General features: G+C 41.2%; 2 protein-coding genes across 2 annotated transcripts; one reads left to right on the forward strand and one right to left on the reverse strand.

Annotated features, from left to right (window-relative positions):
* The first annotated feature begins 336 nt into the window (after window positions 1-336).
* On the forward strand, window positions 337-5,294 carry LOC103322386 (uncharacterized). Its single transcript, XM_008224298.3, has 8 exons — window positions 337-496; window positions 1,114-1,220; window positions 1,978-2,021; window positions 2,134-2,225; window positions 2,522-2,630; window positions 3,562-3,575; window positions 4,239-4,340; window positions 5,021-5,294. The coding sequence occupies exons 1-8, from the start codon at window positions 449-451 to the stop codon at window positions 5,132-5,134; spliced, it is 630 nt and encodes a 209-aa protein (XP_008222520.2). The 5' UTR covers window positions 337-448; the 3' UTR covers window positions 5,135-5,294.
* A 3,161-nt stretch (window positions 5,295-8,455) lies between these two features.
* LOC148920549 (uncharacterized) lies at window positions 8,456-12,784 on the reverse strand. The gene is given in 5 exon segments (XM_089044665.1): window positions 8,456-9,408; window positions 9,411-10,129; window positions 10,131-10,676; window positions 12,431-12,607; window positions 12,720-12,784. Coding segments are annotated over 5 exon segments (2,460 nt in total).
* Between the last annotated feature and the right edge of the window lie 818 nt (window positions 12,785-13,602).

A 13,602-nucleotide genomic window follows, 5' to 3' on the forward strand; every position in this document is an offset into this window, starting at 1 on the left:
TTTTATTCGAAAATCTTCTCCAAATTAATCGTTTAAGTTAAAAATATATATATATATACTTAAAAAAAAAAAAAGTTAAAGTGAATAGTATTTTCCTTTTGCTATGACAATGGATGAAAACACAACAAGCCTTTTACTGCCATTATTCACTTGCCTTACCCTTACCCATTACCATGACAAATGAGTAGAAGTGCTCATAATCCCGAAGTTTGAAGGCTGATGTTGTTTTGTTTTATGGTTAATTTTTATTAATTTTTTATTTTATTGGGAGTTAACAGTGTTATTGTGGGAGTTAAGTGGGTGGACAAGTGGCAAACAGTTAGATAGGGAACACACACGGACAGTAAACTTGGAGACAGCATATCGGCTCCCGCACTGCAGAGACTCGGGGTCCTTTTCTCGTTTCGTGCTTTGGCTGCTGGGCGTCTATCTCGAACCGAAGAAGATAATGGAAATAGCCGTTAATTGTTCCCTCTTCTCGGGTTTAAATCCTAAGGTAACCTAACCCTAACCCGTCCTCTTTTTTCTTTTTCTTTTCCTTTCTTGTTCTACATATCAATTATATATGACATTGTCAATTCAATATTGCACAAGAAAAATTCAGATATCATCAGTACCCAACTATTGGCTGGTGGGCTTTTTGTTTTTTGTTTTTGTAACTCTGGTTCCCATGAACTATGAAATTGTCTGTGTGCTTTTGTGTGCTGGATGTGTTAATAGTATGTTGTTTGGATTTCCTTAGAACTCTGTTCTTGGGTTTAATCCTGTTCAGATCCTATTGAACCCAAAAGCCAAGTATTTGTGTAATAATGTGTATTGTTGTTTCTTTCAGTGATGTTAAAAGGAAAAGAAAAAAGGTTTTTGCTCTGCTCTACAGCAAATTTTAGCTTTACCAAACCTATTTCTTGGGTCTTTCTTCATGTCTTGTACCATTTCTCTTCTGATTTTTATTAGTGGTTTCATAGTTTACTACAATAACCCATTTGATTGCTGGAACTGAGAGTAAGTATATACATTTTGGAATGAACACCCGGAGAATTATAAGTCACTTTACCCTGAAAATGTTATCCAACAAAACAAATGTAGCCTTCCACTGACCTAAGTTTTGTACAGATAATTAGAAACAATCGGAGGATCAGTGCATCTATTCCCAGCCTTACTTGCAGGAGAACAAAATCCTCCCATCAAATCATGTATTCTGCTCTAGCACTTAGCAGAAGGTAATCAATATATTCACTATTTACCCCTTTAGTTTTGCGTGCAAATCTGAATGCTCATCACAGTTTGCATGTATTCACCAATGTTGTAGTGCAATGTTAGAACAATTGGAGATCCCTGTCTAGTTTATTTATATATTTTCAACAAAAATGTAAAATGTAATAGACTCATTTTGTTTTATTTCACTTGAGTAGACTCGGTTTAATATCAATGGACCATCTTTTTCTTTCGAGATTCTTGTTCAATAATGGAGAGTTAAATTGCAATATACCCTTGCATTCTTCTGATTGTTAACAGTTAACCTACTTTTGGTATGATTACTATTGACTAAACTAATCTTTCAGCTCTAGCTGCTTTGTTTCACCCTAATCTATCCATCTTTAGTAATATAAAGTCACATGCTATGCATGTGTGAAGTGAGAAGGTAGTTATTTCAATTTGCAGATGAGTGGAGAGCGAAGGTGGGTAATTTAAAACTAATGGCTAATTACTATTTACCCATATTCTTTAATATTAATATGAAAAGGGCACAAGAAGGGGCCTCTTACATATAGTATAGTATCTTAGGATTTTTGTTTAACATAATATGCTGTTATAATCATTGTGCTCTGTTTTTTTTGCTTTTCTAGGTACTTTCTATCTCTTTTGCTTGATTAAGTTCTAGGGGCAGACTAAGAGTAACAGTGTTTTATAAATGAGTGAACTTTGATTGATCTTGATTCCATATTTGATTTTTTGAATTTCCATTTCATTTTACAGGGAAAGTAATAAGTATATTCCTGCAATTTGTGCTGTGTTATCAGGTGCAGTTGTTAAGTATTTTCTGTCAAGTTCTAACTTCTAAACAAACCTGTGCTAGTACTTTCTTATTCAATTGCTAAGTACTTTGTAAACTCTTGGTTTTATTAAACATAGGCACAGAAGACATTGGAGTATCGTCTTCTCAGTTTGAAGATGTTCCTATTACAGTTACTACTTCAGGTACCAGTGTTGCCGGTGAACTAAAGGTATGTTTAAAAAAAAAAAAAAATCTTTTGGGAAGCTTTTATATTTAATATTTTCTGGAAGGTTAGTAAGAACATGACATTCTGCACTGCCCTTTGAAAAAAATTTACATTCTGCAGTGGACCGTCGAAGTGAAAAGTATGATAATGCAAAGATATTTAATGGCGTAAACAGTGATCATGATGACCTTTGCTCTCTCTTCTTGTTTGATGATAAACAAAATTCTATGGTAGATGGTCACAATTGTTTTATACTGTTATAAATTTTGACCACATAAATTCACATTTTTTTCCATCAGTTAAACGTAGAGGTATCTGGTGCTAAAACTCGAGCAATTTTTGACGAAGTTTTTGACAAAATGGTTACTGCAGCCCAACCAATACCTGGATTTCGAAGAGTGAAAGGAGGTAAGATTTTAAAAGTCTATTATGTTCAAATAGATTACTTTTGGGTCATCTTCATTCTTCAGATGACATCATAGTCAATTGAGTGGCTTTCATCATATTTTAGACTGATCTATGCTATGGTTTGGTAGTATGGATAATAATAATATCTCTGCATAACCTAAAGAGATCTGTATTTGCCTCCAGTTCAGAGTTTGACTCTGCATATATTGAGTGCGTGCTCTGTTGTAACAAATTTCCATAGTCGATGAGGATGTTGGATCTTTGCTCTCGCTGCTGTACATTTCCATTCTGACTGTTAACAAACATGTGACGGTAGTTCAATCTTGTGAGGGTAGGGATGTAACTGGTATAATAGTTACCAAATAAAAAATTTCATAAACATCTTCTATGGATTAAAATTATAATACCCTGCTGACCTCTTCCAGTCCTCAACCATTCTATTAATTTCTTACTCCAGTTGCCACCCTAAATGATAAAGTTGATTTTCTGGGATCATTTATGTAATCCTTCTATTAGCAGTAAGAAGAAAATTTAGCACATATATTAAAAGGTATGTATGGAAATTACGATATCAGATTGAGAACAAATGTTTTGTTGTGTTGTAACTTTGAAATTAGGAAGCACTTTGTAATGAAGCTTCTTGCAATGAATTACTAAAGACATGATTTTCTATTGAATTTGATATCAATTTATATAATAGAACTTCTGTAGAAACACTGAACTCAGAAACAAGATATGACAAGACAAAAGAAGAGCAACAATAAAGTTGCTAGGTTCTTCCTTTTTGCTTTGCTTTAGTACAGCTAATTAATTTGACTTCTAGACTGAATTACCTCTTGTGTATGTTGTTTCTTCTACACATTCCTAACTTCTTTTTCTTCTTTTCTTCCCCTGGCTATATGTCGCTGACAAATCAAATCTCAATTACCAGGGAAAACACCGAATGTAAGTTTTTAACTCGAAGCATGGTTATGCAGTTGATATGCTGAGTTGGATATGATTAATATCTAAATGGAACTTCAAGCGTAACTAAAGTTTTTTCTGCCACATGATTGCTTGCACCTCCTAGCTCAAAGGGCTTTGAGATTTTTCTGGGGAGGAACACCCGCCTGCAATTTATATCTTACTTCCGTAAATTGTATATATACATCTTCATATCATATACAATCTCGTTTTCTTATCTTGAGCCATGTTCTCAGGGCTTTAGCTGCAAAACTTCAGCACGCTGGGTGGATTTACCACATATCATATGTGCAAACACATGCACAGATTAGTTCCTTATGCTATCAAGGGCAATTGGTCAGCCAAAAGAACTTGTTTTTAACCTTGTCCCAGACATGCTTTTCTTTGTTTATAAGTTATTAACCCTGCAAATGTAACTCTGACTGTTGTCTCCCCTCTGCGGATGTGACCATTTCATATGCATCAGCAACTTGGTTTTTTTTTTTTGATTACACACCTACACAAAAAGCTAGTGGCTCCCTTCGGCTCCCTTCAGAGAGAGAGAGAGAGAGAGAGAGAGTACACTGGCACACAATAAATTCTGTATCTTATTAATTGTGAACGCAGATACATTTTTTTTAATTTGCCTTATTTTCTGTCTATCAGATACCTAGAGACATTTTGCTAGAAGTCCTTGGACCTTCTAAAGTTTATAAGCAAGTAATCAAGAAAGTGATCAATTCTGCGATAGCTGAATATGTAGAGAAGGTAGTTGTTTGGTATTCTGATTTTTTTTTTTTCCCTTGTACATGCTTCATGCTCGCATATTGTTGTTAGGTTAACTATGAATAAGCATACTTTTTTAAAATGATTAATGTTTACTAAATTTGTCCTGTTCTTTGTATCAAAGATCTATTGCTATCAGCCTAATAGAAACTCCAAACGTCTTTGCAATTTGACCAGTGCATGACATCATATTTAGTATGCATAGAGTTGAATCCGGTTATAGTTGTACCACAAAGTGTGTTCTTTCAAAATAACTGCGAAACTATAGTTTTGACACTTTGTTTATAAATTTTTATATGATCCATTACTTGTTTTACTTACTAAAACCTCACTTTATAAGTAATTTATCGGATTGAAATTTTGCGCACCATATTTCAGTGACGATCCCAATTTCCTTTGTTTGATGGGCATCATAGTTTTTGAGTAGTTAGTTACCTTAGTTGAAAGAAGGTACCTTTGTATGAAAAGGTTGACGTTTTCTTATTTATAAATGTATGAAAGTATTCTTCGTAAGCATCTCAAAATGCTCCTGGGAAATTTGTTCATCTCATTCTTTTATTCTCAAGGCATGTACGTGATCTGCATGTGTTTGTTTTTCCTCCAATAAAATGGATCTTGATAAGCCCTGAGGTTGTATTGTTTTTATTTTTTAATTGGTGCAGGAAGATTTAAAAGTTAGAAAGGACTTGAGAGTGGAGCAAAGCTTTGAAGATCTTGAAGTTGCTTTTGAACCAGGTGAAGATTTCAGCTTTGATGCTGTCATTCATCTTCCCTAGTGACCGAGACAATATGTATATTTTCCTTTACCATTCTTCAATTTTTGTACATACTTTGTTTAAATCTCAAGCAAAGTTATTACATATCTATGCCTAAACTGATAAGGGAATCAGACCGGAAAACAGAGAATGATAGAGCACCTTGCATTTGATTTGCCAATTTAGTGTCTTAATACTTGTATGTCTGTTTAGAAAGACATAATGTTCAACGTTAAAATGCAATGCTCATGCCTATATTGAAAAACCCACAAATTTGCTATGGACAACCAAACGTGTTGAACCAAAATGAAAGGCGAGGGGGTTGATGAGTTTTTAGATTTATTTACATCCAGACAAGTAGCGAACTTGACGGAAAACGTGTGTTGGTTATGGATTTGGCACAAATTTATTGGAGGTGGGTACATTTGATCTACCACATCCAATGACCAAAATTATTGAAGTTCGGAAATGTCTAATTTCCCATGTGGGAGGAAGTTCACAACCTCAGCATATCCTACCCTTTTCCTTTTTCTCCTAAGTTGGGAATTCTTTGATGGAGCTTTTCTTCTTATAGGACGGAACATTGATCATTATTTTTCAATGACGACCAACAATTACTAATTTTCATAGATTGGTCTTTGTTACCCTCTTTTCGGCCGGGGCGGCCGACGGAAGGAACTTTTGGTCCTTCTTCTTTGGATGCGGGGCGTACCACCAAGCCCCGAAATTGGGCTTGAATGGAATGAGAATAGATGGATGTGTTGCGCTTCTAACTTCGAGCAAACGATTGATCGACTGCAAGGAACCTCTTCTTGGCCTAGATTCTTTCACTTTCTCGGGCTCGAGAATGGTTAGGTTTCGTACGGATGTTTTTGTGATTTTTATGGTTTATGTAAAAATAATGCAATTAAACTAAATATGCGTATAAACGTAAAGACAAGAATTGAAATGCAATAAAATAAATCAAAGTGACAGATAAAGTAAGAATAAAATAAAAGCGATAAGAACGATAAGAACGAAAAGGAAATAAACTTGAAGTTAAATTTAATCGAAGTGCAATAACAATTAAATGTAAAGGAATTGAAATAAACTTGAATTGAAACGACAAGAAATATAAACTGAAACAAGAATTTAAATGACAAGGAAAATATAAACTTACACTAGCAAAACGAAGAACTCACTACACTAGGTGCTTGAAAAATAAAATCCTAAGTCTAGGAAAAGAAAAGTGCGAGACGAAAGATAGGTTTGTTTGTCTGATGTTGTGTCTTTGATGTCTCCATGGAGCAAGGTTTATATAGGGCACTCGTCAGCCCATGGGCTAGCCATTGAATGGCCAAATGTCAACTCTTCTTTAAAATCTTTCCTTTCAAGCCCTCCTAAATCCGTGAGATTGCGCTGATATTCTGACAGGCTTGATTCTTCCTTGTTTTGGAACACTCGGAGTTACTATAAAAACTCCCTTGATTTCTTTCCTTGTGAGGCCCTCCGTCATGCACATTATCCTCCAAAATCTAGAATAGGATGGGAAAGGTTTCAATTTTGAAAACTGGCCGTGCCCAACAGTTTCCTTAGTTTACATATATTTGTATATGTATACAAATAATTATATATATATATATACCAATATATGCATATATGGGAGAATGAATCAAGACAGCTTGGTTGAAATGCCTGGCCCATGCGGATGGGCTCATAAAGTGAAGCCATCCATTGTGATATACAATATTAATATATATATATATTAGGTCAATAAGTTGGCAGCCGATTCATCCGCCGCATATTCATCACACCCGCCGCATATTCATCACACCCGCCGCAGCCTTCCATTCTCGCCTCGATCAGCCTTCCATTCTGCCCGCCGCAGGTCTTCCATTCTGCCCGCCACGACCTTTCCACCCGCCTGCCACGAACTTCCACCTGCCCGCTACGATCTTCCATTCTGCCCGCCATAGCCTTCCAATTCGCCCTGCCATTTACCTTCCACCTTCGCCTGGCCATTTAACTTCCACCGCCTGCCACGATCTTCCACCCTGCCCGCCACGATCTTCCACCGCCACCACATTAACTCCTCCAATCTCGCCGTGCCTAACAAACAATCCATATGCACTAGCTCACGCAATTTTTTCTCCCACACACCAAATCGTGCCTCACCGCCTATTCATCACACCCGCCGCATATTCATCACACCCGCCGCTTATTTCCAACTCCATTCGAGCCGTGAGGCCGATCTTGTATGCCCAACTTTTTCTGGTCATGCCCAAATGAAAACCTTGGCCGCAACCCCGCTTTCAGCCCTTTTCGAACAAAACCCTACCATGATTTTAGAGAGCTCGCTCACCTGACCGATTCTCCTCGTACAATCCAATATCCCGTGCCCGGATTAGGTGGGTTTCCACCACCCCCAAACATTGCCCCCCGATTTGTTTAGCTTCGGAATTGGTGTAGAGGTAAGCAAATTGAAACCCAAAACTTTTCAATTTCTGAAATTTGAGATTTTTATTTCTTGCTTGCCTTGCCACTTCTTCCACATCGACCGAGGCCCTACCAGATTCAGGGGCTGAGGCCATACTTCGGTCATACAGAGATGGAGACCTCATGTCCTTGGAGGACAAAGATGAGAGAAGCAAGATCAAGGCCGCCATTTAGACTTTGGCGAGTTCTGGCTTTTTCCCGATCCACGCTACTGCTATGATTACTCATATTTTTGGTCGTGGAGAGATTTGCCCTCACCGCCGCCCTTTTCTAGAGGAGCAAAGGATAGGCCAAGACTTGGAGCAGCGGATTACCTCATGTAGTGCCACCATGAGGAGGGAGATCGAGATCGCCCGCCAAATGCAACAGGAGGCTGCGGATATTGATGAGCAGGTGAGGCAGCTTCAAGAAAGGAAGGCTGGCATTGTTGCCAAAGTCTCCGAGATTTTCCGGAGCAATAGGCCTCTCGAGGCTCAACTTCTACAGGATGCAGCGGCGGCGGGAGCATATCGAGAGAGGAAGTTGATGATTCAGTCTACCTTGTCCGCCGGAGATACCGCGATGGAGAGCTTTAGGGCTGCCCTCCGCACCCTTTTCCCCGATGCTTAGGTTCATACTTGGCCATTGGTTGACCCATTTTGTACTTAGCTAGTTTCCTTTTCTTTGGTCACCATATGTGGTAGAACTAGCTTAGTTATTATTTCTTGAACCTTTGGTGGATATCTAGGCCATTACTTGGCCCCATTTTGTTGTAGACTTTTGCCCACCTATATATATATGTGATATCTTTTGGAAGAAATTCTTTTATGATGCCCATTCTTCCAATAAAGATCATTATTTTATTGTGATATATTTCTTCGTGGCAGGTTATCTCTCCGCCATTTCCCAAACCGTTGGGTAATATTTTTCCAAAAATCGACCATTGATCGGCGCATCATGGACCCGACCATTTTGGTCACTTAACTTGTACGCCCCCTTTCCTAACACTTGGTGGACGAGAAATGGGCCTTCCCAAGTTGGAGACCACTTGCCAAATTTTGGATCCTTTGATCCCACCGGAAGAATGGTCTTCCATACTAAGTCTCCGACCCCAAAACTCTTGGCCTTGGTCTTTTTATCGTATGCTCGAGCCACGGCCTCTTTTTGGGCCTTCAATCTATCTAAAGCGCCCAATCTGACCTCGTCAAGGTCATCTAACTCTTGTGCCATGGGTTGCCCGTATTCTTCCTCACTCCATTCGGGATGGCGAACCACTCTTAAGGACTTAACCGAAATCTCAAGTGGCAAGACGGCATCATGGCCATAGGTGAGGGCGAATGGCGTTGTTTGCGTGGCGGACCTTTTCGAGGTTCTATACGCCCATAGAGAGTTGGAAAGGAGAGAGTGCCATTCCTTGGGATTTTTCTCAATCATTTTTTCCAAAATTCCTTTTATCACCTTATTACTAGCCTCCGCTTGGCCATTTGATTGGGGATTGTATGGGGTGGATTGAACCATCCTAATTCCCCAATTTCTCGTGGCTTGAACAGCCTCGCCATGAACGCTGCCTCTCACAACCATGATGGACTCTGGCAAGCTAAATCGATGGATGATATTCTTCTCAATGAATTCTATCACCTCAACTTGAGTAACTTGCTTGAGTGGGACAGCCTCCACCCACTTTGTGAAAAAATCGGTGGCCACTAATATATACTTATGGCCCTTAGATGACTTTGGGTATATTTGGCCAATCACATCCATTGTCCAACCTTTGAAAGGCCAAGCCTTGACAATGGGATTCATTGGTCCGCCGACATGTTGGATCGGCCCATGCCTTTGACGCCTTTGCAACCCTTGGCATATTCAATGCAATCTTTGAGGATAGTCGGCCAATAATAACCGTGCCTTCTTAAAAGCCACCTCATCTTGATCCCAGCTTGATGAGCACCGCATATCCCCTCGTGGACCTTGGTCATTGCTACGAGTTGTTCCTTTTTGCCCAAACATTTCATGAGCAAGTCATCGGAACCTATGCGGAACAATACTTCATCCCTTATCACATAATATTGGGCCCTCCGCCGAATTTGTTGGCTATATGACCCATTTGGATTTTTCAAATACTGCACGATGTCGTGCCTCCAATCCTCCGGTGCTATGGTTAACACCATAACTTCTACTGGAACCCCTCTTTCAAAGACGGAGGGGAGAGACCTCTTCTCAACTTTAAAAAGCTCCTCAGAGAGCCCTTCGGAGATCTCCACTCCGGATGCTAATTGGGCCATGGCGTTGGCCTGAGTGTTATATTCTCTCGGTAAGTGGGCGAGTCTCACATCATCGAAATCTTCCATCAATTGGCTGGCCAACGCATGATATCCAAGCAAAGCTTGGCTAGTCACCTTGTAGTCGCCAGACAATTGTTTTAAGACCAACATTGAGTCTCCCATGACCGCCACACTTTTTACCCCAAGCTCTTTCAAAATTTCCAACCCTATGATCAGGGCCTCGTATTCGGCCTGATTGTTGGTACAATCAAAGTCCAATTGAAAAGAATAACGAGTTCGAATCCTTTGGGCGCTCTAATGATGACTCTGCCCCGCCCATGTTAAATGTTCGAGACCCGTCAAAATAAAGGCGCCATGGAAATAAACTCAATGTGCCCACCTCGAGGAAATCCATCTCCTCCATTTCAACACAAGGGTGGGCCGCCAAGAAATCGGCCAAAGCTTGCCCCTTAACGGCCTGCTGGGGCACATATCGGAAAGTGAATTCCGCCAATGCCATTGTCCATTTTCCTATTCGCCCTCTAATGATTGGGCGAGTGAGCATATATTTTATCAAATCAGTCTTGGCGATTATATGCACCACGGAGGGCAACATGTAATGCCTTAACTTGGTCGCAGTAAAATACAGGGCCAAGCAAAGTTTCTCCACCGGAGAATATTTTCTCTGGGTGGCCGTTAGAATTCGGCTGTAGTATACCGCTTGCTCTTTCTTCTCATCATTGTCTTGGGCTAGTAAACTTCCGATGGAGTTTTCCGCGTCGAAATATATAGTTTCAAGGGTCGGCCACGCTTTGGTGGAATGAGCACCGGAGGCTTGGCCAAATATTCTTTAATGGCGTCAAATGCCCTTTGGTGAATCTCTTCCCACCGAAATTTCTCTTCATCTTTGAGTTTTAGCAAAGATGAGAAAGGCTCAACTTTCCCTGCAGAGTTGGCTATAAACCTTCGAAGGAAGTTAATTTGGCCTAATAAACTTTGCACTCCTTTCTTGTTTTTTGGAGGGGGCGCATCAATGATAGCCTTCGCCTTATTTTTATCAATCTCAATCCCCCTTTGTTGCACCAAGAATCCTAAGAAATTTCCAGCGGATACCCCAAAAGCACACTTTTTTGGGTTCATTTTCAATTGATGCCGCCGCATTCTTTCAAAGGCCGACCGGAGGTCATCCAAGTGGCCTAGTCTAGACTCCGATTTTATAACAACATCGTCGATGTAAACTTCTAAATTTCGACCGATCATGTCATGGAAAATAGCGTTCATTGCCCGCTGATATGTGGCCCCGGCATTTTTCAGGCCGAAGGGCATCACCACATACTCAAAAGTTCCAATGGATCCGGCACCTGAAGGCTGTCTTGTGGACATCCTCCTCGGCTATAAAAATTTGGTTATAGCCGGAGTGCCCATCCATGAATGATAAAATTTCATGCTTGGCCGCCCCATCGACTAAGAGGTCGGCCATGGGCATGGGATATTCATCTTTGGGAGTTGCAAGATTAAGATTGCGAAAATCAACACATATTCTTATTGCTCCCGTTTTTTTCTTTACAGGTACAATATTTGAAAGCCATTCTACGTATCTAGCTGGCCTAATAAATTTGGCTTTTACAAGCCTTACAATTTCTTCCTTAACCTGTAATTTACTGCCGACATCCGCAAGGCCGCTGAAGGGCTTGAAATCTTCCACCATTGGTAAGTTGATGCTCGACTAAGTCACGACTAATCCGCATCTCGTAATCCTGCCGGCAATCCTGAACTCTCTCAAAAGCTCTTCCATTTTGGCCCAAGTTCGCTCCATTAGACCACTTATGTAGATCGGACGATGGTTGTCTTCCATCCCTGTTGATTTCTAACAAAGGGTCTTGACTTCCGCCTTCAATCATCCATCTCGCTGGTGCCAATTCTACTTCTTCGAGCTCAAGTGCATCATCCTCCGGCCTTCATGAAGAAATTCCACCAAGTTGGCGGACCCATGCTCGGCCGCTCTTTCGCCCAAAACCATATAGCCGCCTCAAAGTGTCTTCCACCGCGCCTTCTTCTCTTCCTCGATGTTTGTATCACTCATTGAGGGAGAAAATCAGCTGTAGTGGGACGCCCCATCCGCTTGGGCATTATGTGCCCCAAGTCTATCAACTTTGGGCCGAGACTCGTAGGTCGGCCGCTCTTATCTGACCCTCGTAAAATAAAGGGGCCCAATGTCATCTTCATAAAACTTTGCCTCTACCGCATTGGCGGAGGCTATGAAGGGTCGACATCGCCTGAATAATCTCTACGCTCCATCCTCGTACAAAATTGTAAAAATTGATGAAGTGAAGAGGGCACGCACATGCTTCCATGGATCCAATCTCGGCCCAACAAAGCATTGAAATGGGCCGTTGTCTCCACCACAAAGAAGGCAGTCATTCTAACTTTTTGCCCCACTCTAACTTGGAGTGGGAGAATCCTTTGAAGTCGTGGTGTCTCCCACGAACCCACCTGACTGTTGTCTCACGGATTAACTCATTTGACCTTTCTTTAATTTCCTCATGATTGAGGCTGGTAGGATGTTGACCGTAGCCCCCATATCCACAAGGACTTTACTCACCGGAACTCCATCGAAATGAGCTCCACATACAAGGGCTTAAGGTGGGAGGACATTTTCTTGGTGGGCATGTCATAGCACACCTTCTTGGGCACTTTCTCCTCCTTTTCGGGCACCATGATGCAAGGTTGGGCATTCCCTTCCTTTGGAGTTTCTTGGGCCATCCCAATTTCTTTGGCCCTTCCATTTGGACCATGGACTCAACCTCATCAAACACATCTCCGTCCATAAAATTAGGTTGATCCGGCCGAGCTTCGAAAAATAATGGGAGTGTAATAACCATGGCATTTACCTCACAAAGTCTCCAAACTTTACTTTGACCTTGCCCACTTTTAACTCATTCTCAAACTTGGCCATCTCTTCATTCCGCTCTTTCTAAGTGTTCTATAGCTTCCTCCGACAGATCTCTAAGTATTCGTCGTCCGTGATACTCCTCATCTTCCCCATATATCTCTTCGCCTTCGCCACTAACCTTCGAGATTTTCCAATGGCTCCTTAGCTTCTTCCTCGCCGTGTGCTCGGCCTCTTCTTCTACCATATTAATTTCACACCATAACTTGGTCTTCTTCCGCCCTAGGCTCGCTTACTATTTTATGGGGCACATCCCCAACTTCTTGGACCATGTTTTGGTCATTTTCTTCTTTACTCTCAACCTTGGTGGGTTGAGCCACTTTGGTCATGGCCGGGCCTTGGCGACCACAGCTTGGCTTTTGGTGGAGCCTCCCTTGCCTTTTGAACCTTGAGAGGTTTATCTCCTCTCCTCTTAGTCGGTTCACTAGCTTCCACTTTAGAGTTATTTGCCTCGAAAGCCCCACCAAATGGGCCTCCACCGAGATTGGCTCTTCTGGGCCAAGCACACAACTCGCCATTCACCCATTCTCGACGATTTTCATCTCCTCGGCCGCGGCTGCCTCCAAAGAAGCGACGGCATCGGCCTTGGCCAACTCCAACTCCTCCAATCGAAGTTTTTCGCGAAGCTCACCAATCGGTCAAGTTGAGCTTGCCTTTTATCCGCCCAATCTAATTCTGCCTTGCAAGTGGTGGCATATTGCCTTTGAGCCCTTCTTGTTTGAGTCTTGCTCAAAGGTACAGACGGGAGTTTTGGGCCCCTGCTTCTATACCATTGGCCCACCTTTGTGTTTGGCACCTTGAAAGTTGGGACACCACTACCGTCC

Source organism: Prunus mume, linkage group LG2 (genome assembly GCF_029339155.1).
Source record: "Prunus mume cultivar Tortuosa linkage group LG2, ASM2933915v1, whole genome shotgun sequence".
NCBI lineage: Eukaryota > Viridiplantae > Streptophyta > Magnoliopsida > Rosales > Rosaceae > Prunus > Prunus mume.

What these genes read in the sequence shown, in the direction of transcription:
- LOC103322386 (XM_008224298.3), top strand. Translation starts at nt 449, where the DNA reads ATGGAAATAGCCGTTAATTGTTCCCTCTTCTCGGGTTTAAATCCTAAG. An exon ending in GCTCTAGCACTTAGCAGAAG is followed by an intron (nt 1,221 to 1,977) that starts GTAATCAATATA and finishes TTCATTTTACAG; the next exon opens with GGAAAGTAATAAGTATATTC. An exon ending in AATTTGTGCTGTGTTATCAG is followed by an intron (nt 2,022 to 2,133) that starts GTGCAGTTGTTA and finishes TATTAAACATAG; the next exon opens with GCACAGAAGACATTGGAGTA.